At 37.7% G+C, this 11,486-nt stretch overlaps 1 protein-coding gene across 1 annotated transcript in view; it reads right to left on the reverse strand.

Moving 5' to 3' along the window:
• LOC106882389 (MAM and LDL-receptor class A domain-containing protein 1) overlaps positions 1-11,486 on the reverse strand; it is a 221,633-nt gene that overhangs the window by 125,479 nt on the left and 84,668 nt on the right. The window contains exons 54-59 of the mRNA XM_014933051.2: positions 9,219-9,306; positions 7,582-7,737; positions 6,173-6,379; positions 4,087-4,248; positions 2,205-2,339; positions 548-822 (exon numbers count right to left, since the gene is read on the reverse strand). Coding sequence (XP_014788537.2) covers positions 548-822; positions 2,205-2,339; positions 4,087-4,248; positions 6,173-6,379; positions 7,582-7,737; positions 9,219-9,306 — 1,023 coding nt within the window. The remainder of the gene's footprint in view (positions 1-547; positions 823-2,204; positions 2,340-4,086; positions 4,249-6,172; positions 6,380-7,581; positions 7,738-9,218; positions 9,307-11,486) is intronic.

An 11,486-nucleotide genomic window follows, 5' to 3' on the forward strand; every position in this document is an offset into this window, starting at 1 on the left:
ATATATATATATATATATATACATATATACAGTGGTGTGTTGTGGTTTTAGAGTCGTTTGATGTCCATTTCTAGCATGCGGATGCTGTTTCTCAATACCCTTAATTATAATTACATAATTATGTATCTATATTAATTCTTACCTATATGTTTTTTATTATATGCTGGCTACTGATACGATCGTTATTTTTATAATGATTTTATTATTAATTATGTATACATACATATATATATATGTGTGTGTGTGTGTGTGTGTGTATGTGTATGTATATGTGTGTATGTATATGTGTGTATGTATATATATATACATATATATACATATATGTATATATAAATGAAAAAATGTATGGTAAATAAACATATGACATAATATATACTTAGTTTAAAACCGGATGGGAAACAAACACAATGATGATGATGATGATGACAATGACGATGACGACAGCGACGACGATGATGACGACAATGATGATGACAATGGCAACAAAGACGATGATGACAAAACGATTAAAAAATAAAGTGCAAGTGAAAGTGATCTTCTCACTTACTCTAAAAGGATTAGCAATATTTCTTAGGGTTGTTTGGCCCTTCATCCAACTTGATCCTTGATGCCCTGATAAATGCCAAATCAAATCTTCATCACCATTTTGGCTAGAAAACATCTGCAAGCTGGAATTTTCTGCTTTGTTGATGTAATAATAAAACTCAAAGCATTTTTTCTGGGTAGAGGGTGAAAATTGTTGACTTTCTAAAATAGCGACTTGATTTGATTGAGAACTGTCGTACTTCTTAATTACAGTTGGTTCCAAGAACAAGTAGGACCCTAGGCAGAGAGAGAATAGGTTGACATGTATTTAATTTGAAATAATGTTTAAAAGAAACAATTCAATATAAAGCAGTATACTTCATTTTTTTTAAGTAATCAGAATATCGTGTTCGTTTTACCCATTGCTTGTTTCAGTCATTAAATTGTGGCCATGCTGGGGCACCACCTTGAAGAATTTTCTGCTGAATGAATTGACCCCAGTATTCATTTTCTTTTCTAAGCCTGGTACTCATTTTATCAGTCTCTTTTGTTGAACTGCTATGTTATGGAGAAGTAAACACTAGTTGTCAAGCAGTGTTAAGGTGCAAATACACACACACACACACACAATGGGCTTCTTTCAGTTTCCATCTACCAAGTTTACTCACAAGGCTTTGGTCAGCTGCTTTCCTTTTGATTAAATAGTCATTTCTGCTACAGGTACAAGATCTAAAATCTTTGGGAGAAGGTGGCAAGTTGATTACATTGACCCCAGTTTCCAACTGGTATTTATTTTATCAACCCCCGAAAGAATGAAAAACAAAATTGACCTCGGTGGTATTTGAACTCAGAACATCAAGACTGATGAAATGCCACTAACGACTCTGCCAACTCGCTGCCTTAAAGAAAATTGCTTCTGATGCCATGTAGTGGGATTGAAACACTGACCACATGATCATGAGATAAACTTTTTCAACAGTTTAACCGTGCTCATTTCTTTCTCTATATAATAACAGAATAGAAACATTCCGTCCTCTCCCCCCTCTCTCTCTCCCCCGCCCCTTCTCTCTATCTCTCCCTCTCTCTCTATCTCTATCTATTTATCTCTCCCCTTCTCCCACCTCTCTCAAAATATAAAAAAATTATAAGGTATAGGTGTCTGGTAACAACTTTGCTTACCAACCACATGGTTCCGGGTTCAATCTCACTGCATGGCACCTTGGGCAAGTATCTTCTACTATAGCCTCAGGCCAACCAAAGTCTTGTAAGTAGATTTGGTGAATGGAAACTGAAAGAAGCTTGTTGTATATCTATATCTATCTATCTGTGTGTGTGTGTGTGTGTGTGTGTGTGTGTGTGTGTGTGTGTCTGTCTGTCTGTCTGTCTATATATATGAGTGTGTGTGTGTCTTTGTATCTGTGTTTGTCCTTCACTATTGCTTGACAACGAGTGTTGGTGTGTTTACATCCCTGTAACTTAGCAGATTGACAAAAGACACCGATAGAATAAGTACCAGGCTTTGAAAAAATAAACAAATAAATACTGATGTCAGTTCATTAGACTAAGAATTCTTCAAGTTGGTGCTCCAGTATGGTCACACTCTGTTGGCTGAAATAAGTAAAAGCTTAATGGAAAGACATAAATTGCAAAAAATTATGTATTATCAAAACTATTCTTACCTGCAGTTGTAGAAGATGAATGATCCTTAGATGGTCCATAAAGTGATGTATATTTTCCTGAACTTATCACCCAATCAAAATCATCCTTATGTTTATTTTCCCATTGACATTTACCATTTTCAAAATTGCATGAATCTGGAAAAAAAACACACACAAAAAAATAAAATTATGTTCTTTCCTAGCATATGAGCTAACGTAGTAGATACTGTAGACATGAAGAATAACTGTTCAAACATCATCCTTATCTTTCCAAAATCCTGCTGCTTTTCCCAAAGAATTTTTTGGTCCCCCAAAGTTGTCCTGGTGTAAAAATTGACTGACTTCTTTTTGACTGTAAATTTTGGTCAGATTTGAGTTGTATGCTAGAGAATATGATGTTAAATAAGTTATGATTCGACCACATGCCCTTCATACAAGGGCTTTTTAAAACCAATAATCTACATGCTATTATCATAATTATTATCTTCTAAGACACTCTTCAAGTCATGAATGACTAAAGGATTGCACCTAGAAAGCTCCCCTCCAAGGCACAAACCCAGGCAAGGTTGTTTATGGAAGACCAGCGGTCACCCATGCGTAACAGCCCCCCTCTCCATGCCACCAACGTTGTCCAAAGGCTGATACAGTTTAGTACCAGTGATGTCACAACGCATTTCAACGACTGACTTGAGTAAACTGGAGCAACATGAAATAAAGTGTCTTGCTCAAGAACACAACACACAGCCAAATCTGGGAATCAAGCTTAGTACAGACAACCTTTGAATGCCACATGCAGTCTCTGGGTAGGCAGTTGGTGACGTTTATGTAGTAAAACACACAAAAAATAAGCGAAATACAAGCGCGAGACTGAGTTGAAGGCAGATTTCCTTCTGCCTGCACAACACGTAAATAAAACGGTGTTGTAGGAATGTACGCAACATGTGTACTACAGCAATATTATGCATAGATTAGATACTGAGATTGAAAAGCAGGGGTGGATTATGCTTACCTAATCTACGAATAAAAAAAATATTTTGCATTTTATGCATAGTAATCAGAGTGACCTTCATAATTTTATTGAATTAGGTGCATATTTTGCCATTAGAAGAAAATGTTACTATCGATCTATTTTATTCAGAGTAGGCACTACCTACCTTGCCTACCCAGGCAGCACATCCCTGATACATGCATACATACATACATCCATCCATCCATACATACATACATACATACATACATATCACAGCTGCATTCTCGTTACACGAGAAAAGCCATTGCCAAGAAAACTTAATGAAATTATTCGTGATTGTTGCCATGTGATGCCCTTATATGACTTTTAAGCCTGGCCAAGCTATCACACATTTTATTACACACTAGACAACTGTAATGGCTGGCAGGAGAAACAGGTGACACCATATGCACTCTCTTAATATCTCTTTTTAGACTCCATCTGAGAGGTACACCCTTCCACATTTTACACACGTTCTGTTATGAATTTTAATAGCCACATCATTGTTTATCATGGGTTGCTTTCTATGGAAATTTTGATAGCTCACCAGGCCTGCATGACTCAAACACCTCTGCTCACAAACTACATACATAAAAAGCAACACTCTCTCACTTTCCACATACATACAAACATACATACATACATTGGTTGTGGTGGTGGTGGTGGTGGTGGTGGTGGCAGTGGTGATGGTGGTGATGGAAGTGGTAGTGGTGTTGGTGAGGATGACTGGCTAAACTGAATGATGTTAATTGTACATGCCAGGAATAGTATTCAGTGTGAGGGACAGGATATCAGCCTTCTAGAATTACTGTTAATTTAGCAGTAATTCTCCTACTCTGAAAAAAAATTAATAAAACACTTTAAAAAAGAAGTATGTATATGATATATTCCAACCTGGTTTGATACGGCAGGGCTTATTTGATATAAAAACATCATCGAGGGCAACATTCAGAGAATAACCAGGGCCAGCAGTCCCAACAAATTCAATTCGGATATGCATTCCAGAATGGTTAACAATATTAAGATTAGCTTCATTCCATTGATTGCCTTGATCGTCTGAAAAAGAGATAAAATTGTAAAGATATTATTACAGTAGATCCAGATGCCACCAGAGGCATAGCCAGAGTCTAAAGTTAGGGAGAGCGAGCACACAAAACAAAAAGTGCTGTGACACCACTTATGTGAAAGTAATGTTCATTTAGGAGGTGTTATCAAAAAATTCCTGGATTAGTTCTATCGTGCACCAACAGATGGCAACACATGGTTGCGTGTTCAGTGAGAGCTAGCAGTGACCGTCATGAGGCAGTGTGCCAAGTGACATCACTATGTTTACTTTGCAAGTTGTGGAATGTGTGTTTTCGTGATCACATGTATGGCGCAATCTGCGATTTTGTCATGGAGGAAGTTGGAACAAAGAGTCAACGTGAAATTTTGCATTAAACTTGGGAAGTCTGCTACAGAGATATTGAAAATGCTTTGGCAAACTTACAGCAATGAGGGAATGGGCCATATGCAATGTTTCAAGTGACACAGGGGCTTCAAAAGTGGAAGAACTTCCCTAGGATACGATGAGTGATCTGGAAGGCCTGCCATGAGCGTCACCCCCAAAATTATGGTATTGTGCATCAAAAATTCATCCCCCCCTGGGCCACACCACCAATCGAGAGTCCTACTGTGATGTTTTGAAGCATTTGCAGGCAGACATTTGGTGAAAGTGACCGGATCTGTGAAGTGTGAAGAATTGAATTCTTCACTGAGCTCTCCTAACTTGTGTGTTTCTCACCGAAAACAACATGGTATCACTTTTGCACCTGCCCTCTTCACCTGCAGACTTCTATCTCTTCCCCAAGATGAAAAGGCAGCTCGAAGTTTGCTGTTTTAACACCACTGACAAGATCCAGAGTGAATTGCAGAAGGTTCTTGACTCACTTATGGAAAACGACTTCCAGTCTGGATTCCAAAAGTGGGATGAATGCTGAGACTGGTATATTGCTGTGCAAGGTGGCTATTTCGAAGGATATAATGTTAAAACTTAAGTAAGTAACTTGTTTTTTTATTTAACATAACTAGTCCAGGAACCATTTGATAACAAAATTTTTTTAACTCGTTTCACTTATATTACACAAAATATTTAATTAGTTACGATATACTTAATTGTATTCTACATTCATTAATTTCATGTTTCAGTAACAATTTCGTTATGTATGAAACTTACAACTACTGATATAGGTAACTAAAGAGTTAAAAAGGTTGTTGAAAAGGTGCAAATTTTGAAAAATATGCTATGGGGAAGTGGTTGCTCCTCTCGATCCCCCATCAGCTACACCACTCATTACTACTACTGTCTGGTTTTAATTAAGTTATTCAGCAAATGAAATAATTTTATTTTATAAGTGGATCTCAAAGTAAAGCTGTAAATAACAGCTTCATATTTTGGTACCAGGCCAGCAAGAGGAGGGGATTAATCGATGTCTGTGTGTCTTGCAAACAACTCACACATGCAAGTGCTACCAGTCAATAACTCCGCATACCGGAAGCCAGCAAGTGTATGGGGTCATCAGGAGAGAATGTGCGCCGTTTCGGGGCCTACCTCTCGATGGCATCAATGCGCACCGGCCCCCCTCACTGATATGAGGCCCCGCTTGCTAGATCAACTGCTTATTAAAACAAAGCTCAATATTTCTCTAGCCATCGCTCATCGTCTCTTTTTAACCAAATCCAGTGGCTAGCCTTCTCCACTGTATTTTGGATATCGGTCATGGTGGTATTTACCTTACAATGAGTTAGGCCTAACGATAACAGCAGTCGTCTCACACTGTGCCCTACAAATATTTTAACCAAATCCAGTGGCCAGGAAGAGGAGGGGATTAATCAATGTCTTATCATACAAAATGCGATAGGCATATAATAATAAAGGAAAAAAAATTTAATTAGGGTTAAAAGAATATTTCATAGTCAATAATTGTAAAGATTTTCTTACCACTTCTCATCCAAATTGATTTTGGGGATGTAAAACCATCCTGTTCACTCACATATTGGACCATTAATGAACCAGATGCTTTGCCATAGATGAAATACCAAAATGTTACACAAACTGCAGAGTTTTGACTATAAAGGTTTTGTGTACTCAGAACTGCTTTATCACCAGATTCAATTCGAGGGTTGCCTCTTAGGTACATGTAATGACCTACAATAAGAAATGTACAAACTTAAGAGCTGGTCAAAGCTTTCAATCTTGTTGTTTTCTTTCTATAAGAGCAGGGCCATTTTAACACATTATAGTCCCTTGCGCAAACCAATGCACTGGGTCCTATAATATCTATTTATTGATATGTTTTGATATTTATTTATTGATATTTATTGACAGGTACAGAGTGGCTGTGTGGTAAGAAGCTTGCTTCCCGACCGCATGGTTCTGGGTTCAGTCCCACTGCATGGTACCTTAGGCAAAGTCTTCTACTATAGCCTCGGGCTGACCAAAGCCTTGTGAATGGATTTGGTAGATGGAAACTGAAAGAAGCCCATCGTATATATAAATAAATATGTGTGTGTGTGTGTGTGTGTGTGTGTGGGTGTGGGTGTGTATATTTGTGTGTGTGTCTGTGTTTGTCCCTCCCCCCATCATTTGACAACTGATGTTGGTGTGTTTACATCCCTGTAACTTAGCGTATCGGCAAAAGGGACTGATAGAATAACTACTAGGCTTACAAAGAATAAGTCCTGAGGTCAATTTGTTCAACTAAAGGTGGTGCCCCAGAATGGCCACAGTCAAATGACTGAAACAAATAAAAGAATTAAAAAACCTCTACTGAAAGTATTTAATTCTCAAAGGCCAATTAAAATTTCGTAAAAATGGGGCAAGATAATGAGACACCTGTATCGATAAAATGCTAGGCATAAGGTAGTGAGCTGGCAGAAGCGTTAGCATGCCAGGTGAAATTCTTAGTGGTGCTTCGTCTGTCTTTACATTGTGAGTTCAAATTCCACCGAGGTCGACTTAACCTTTCATTCTTTCAGGGTTGATAAATTAAATACCAGTTGCATACTGGGTCGATCTAATCGACTGCCTTCTCCCCCCAAAATTTCGGGTCTTGTGCTTTGAGTAGAAAACAATAAAATGCTAGGCTGTCAATTAAAGCGGTGGCTTTCAACCATTCTCTTTAGTTATGGACCTCTCTGATAACTATTTTATTCTGATGGTCACCCATAGTCATACTATTTTTGAAGTCTAGTTCTATGGAAGCCTGTCAATTTCTTATTCCCTTAATGTCCACTAGTTCCAACATAACATCTTCTGTGACATTTGAATGATTCAACGGCACCAGAAAATTAACTCTTACAAGCAATAAGCATTTAATCTTCATAAAAAGGATTACAAACATACAATACCTCTTGTACTATTGTAAGTATGATCTCTTGAAGGCCGCGAGGTGTGTCTTGCTGTTCGGCCAGAGCCTAAGTACCAATTAAAATCATTATCTTTCATCTGATCCATTCTGTTAGAGTCTTCAAAATTATAATATTTACCAATTCCAATAGCTGCCTCTGAAATAAGATTTAAAAAAACAAAAACAAAATTTAAGTAAAAAATTTATTGATAAGGCGTGGTATGAAGCTTTTTTCTTAACCATATGATGCTGGGTTCAGTCCCACTATGTGACACATTGGACAAGTGTCCTCTACAATAGCTTAAGGCTAACCAAAGCCTTCTGAGTGAATTTGGTAGATGGAAACTGAAAGAAACCTGTTGTATATATATGTGTGTATATATAAATTTATTTATTTATATTATTTATGAGCGGCTCATGGGCGTGGTTTCCTGGTTTCTATGGCATATGTGTTCCCCCCCCCCCAGCTGGATGGGACGCCAATCCATCGCAGCATTACTCAAGAAACAGGAAGAAAGAGTGAGAGAAAGTCGGGGTGAAAGAGTACAACAGGGGTCGCCACCACTCCCTGCCGGAGCCTCGAGAAGCTTAGGTGTTTTCGCTCAATAAACACTCACAACACCACAATGCCTGGTCTGGGAATTGAGACCGTGATCCTCCGACCGCGAGTCCACTGCCCTAACCACTGGGCCATTGTTAACAGAAGAAAAGAAGAAATGACAGATGGTTATGTGAAGACCCTTCTGAAGTCCCAAGTGTTATGCATACAAAATTTCCTGCAACTGTCATGGTTTTAGGGGTTGTCAGTAATGAAGGACATGTGATGCCTCCTTACTTCTCTCCACGAGGCTTTAATGTTAACTCTGCCGCCTGCACTGAGGTCCTGGAAACAATTGTTAAGCCCTGGATAGACAATGTATACAATGGAAGGCCAAATGTGTTTTGGTAAGTCTCTGCACTATCACACATGGCTCTAGTAACACAGGAATGGATGGCTGAAAATTTTCATGATCACATAACCCTGAACATTTGGCTTCCTAATTCCCCAGATCTTAATCCATTGAACTATTACATGTTGAGCATTGTTGAGAAAGAGAGAGAGGTGGGTCAATGAACATGCCCATAACACCAAAGATTCTTTGAAAGCTGTCAAAGTCAGAGTTATGTCCAAAATGAACCAGGACCACTTGATTCGAGCATGTAAATGATTTAGATCTCATATAGAAGCAGTTGTTGAAGCTGAAGGTGGCTTTATTGAATAACGTTATAGAAAAGAAAGTTTATTTTTATCATCATAGCATTTCTTGATGAATAAAGTTATTATTTGTTATTATATATCTGTTTTTTTTTTTTTATAAACATAAATCTGTCCTCAAATATCTTATACACCCAATATATATATGACGAGCTTCTTTCAGTTTCCTCTACCAAATCTACTCACAAGGCTTTGGTTGGCCTGAGGTTATAGTAGAAGACACTTTCCCAAGGTGCCACACAGTGAGAGCGAACTTAGATCCATGTAGTTGGTAAGCAAACTACTTACCACACAGCCACTCCTGCACCTACAATTATGAATATATTGTTTAAAATGTCAAAGAAAGTAAACCTGATTTTCTGGGATCAAGCAATTTTACTTACGCCTTTTGCAAAATCCTTCATTTACAGCAACATCATCAATGGCTATGTCACCTCGAATTCCTCTGCCTCTGGTTGCTTCTAAAATAACCTGTTTCAAACATTATGAAAGAAAAAAGTTTTTTGAAGAAGCTTCAAATATAATGTCATTTTAAATCATTTCTAGCAAAACATTTCCTGTTTATTAGAAAAACTGTTTCAGTTCAAAAGATTTGAGCCTTTACAGGTACATGTACACTAGGGTGCAGTGAAAATAAAAAAAAAATTGTAAAAATTGAAAATGCCTGAGATCTAAAAATATTGCTATATTTAATTACTAGAAAAATGCTAGATTTTTGCTGAGATCAATCAAGAGCATTTACTTCCTCAAGCCCTCACTCAAAACTCCGAAAATGGGGGATTTCTGTAAATCTTTTACAATAGTGGAGTTTGATGAGGGGGATTGAAGGAGTAAAGGCTCTTAATTGATCTAAGCAAAACTTTAGCATTTTTCTAGTAATAATATATAGCAAAATTTTAGGCCTCAGGCATTTTCAATTTCCCAAATTTTTTATTTTCTCTCCACCCTAGATTACACAATTTATATATCTGCACACATACACATGTGTGTTAGGGTGTAGTGAAAATAAACAACTGAAAATGTCTGAGGCCTAAAATCTTGCTATATATTATTACTAGAAAAATGCCATTAGATTCACTTCAACATTTAAATTTAATTTGTCAAAATATTTTCGGCGCTTTGAAACAAAGACCTGTTCACTGACAAAATTCTGCATTGCATCTAGTTTTATAGAAATTCTGTGCTACCACTAGTTTTGGAGAAACTTCTTTCAAATTCCTATTTTGTTTCTCACACATTAACTTACATAGGTTGAACTCTCTACTCTCTACTCTTTTACTTTACTTGTTTCAGTCATTTAACTGCGGCCATGCTAGAGCACCGCCTTTAGTCGAGCAAATCAACCCCAGGACTTATTCTTTGGATGCCTAGTACTTATTCTATCGGTCTTTTTTGCTGAACCGCTATGTTACAGAGACGTAAACACACCAGCTTCGGTTGTCAAGTGATGTTGGGGGGGGGGGGCAAACACAGACACAAACATATACACACACATACACACACACACACATATATATATATATATACATATATACGACAGGCTTCTTTCAGTTTCCATCTATTTAATCCACTCACAAAGCTTTGGTCGGCCCGAGGCTATAGTAGAAGACACTCGCCCAAGGTGTCACGCAGTGGGACTGAACCCAGAACCATGTGGCTGGAAAGCAAGCTACTTACCACGCAGTCAAACCTGTGCCTTGAACTATGTAAAATGTTTTAGAAAGAAACCTAGCTGCTTCTTGCAATGCATACCAAAACATACATCTAAAGCAAAATTTTTTCAGGGTCCCTTGGAATATGATTGTGGATCCCCAATTTACAATTTTGTGCATTGACCCCCAAAAATCTTATATGGAGCCTCAGGGGCATATGGACCCCGGATGAGTACCACTGGTATAGTAGATATTTTTTCATGACAACAACATAAGCAGGGCAAACTTTTAATCCACAAGAGCCCTCAATAATCCTTGTATTGGTATCAGAGGAACTAGAAATAACATTGCCTATGGTAGGATTTGAAACAAGAACACTTAAAGGTGGTTACAGTAAGTTTGATACTGTAAATCCATCTGAATAAAATTTAGAATAATTTTATAGACATAGCTGTGTGGTAAAAAGTTTGCTTCGCAACAACATGATTCTGGGTTCTGTCCCAGTGTGCGGAATCTTGGACAAGTGTTTTCTAATATAAAATTTGGGCTGACCAAAAACTTGTGAGCAGATTTGGTAGATAGAAATTGAAAGAAGCCTGTCATGTATATGTCTATATATATATATATATATATATATATATATATGCTGTGTGTGTATGTGTCTGTGTGTCTTTTGCTCTGTATATAGGTGCAGGTGTGGGTGTGCGGAGGCACAGGCATGGCTGTGTGGTAAGAAGCTTGCTTTGCAACCAGATGTTTCCGGGTTCAGTCCCACTATGTGGTACTGAAGGGCAAGTGTCTTCTACTATAGCACCGGGCTGACCAAAACCTTGTGAGTGGATTTGGTAGACAGAAACTGAAAGAAGCCCATCATATATATATGTGTGTGTGTGTATATATATATATATATATATATATATATATGTATATATATATATATGTATGTATGTATATGTGTTTATGTGTGTGTCTCTATGTTTGTGTATGTACCCCACCACA

The sequence above is a fragment of the Octopus bimaculoides genome, chromosome 7 (genome assembly GCF_001194135.2).
Source record: "Octopus bimaculoides isolate UCB-OBI-ISO-001 chromosome 7, ASM119413v2, whole genome shotgun sequence".
NCBI classification, from domain to species: Eukaryota; Metazoa; Mollusca; class Cephalopoda; order Octopoda; family Octopodidae; genus Octopus; species Octopus bimaculoides.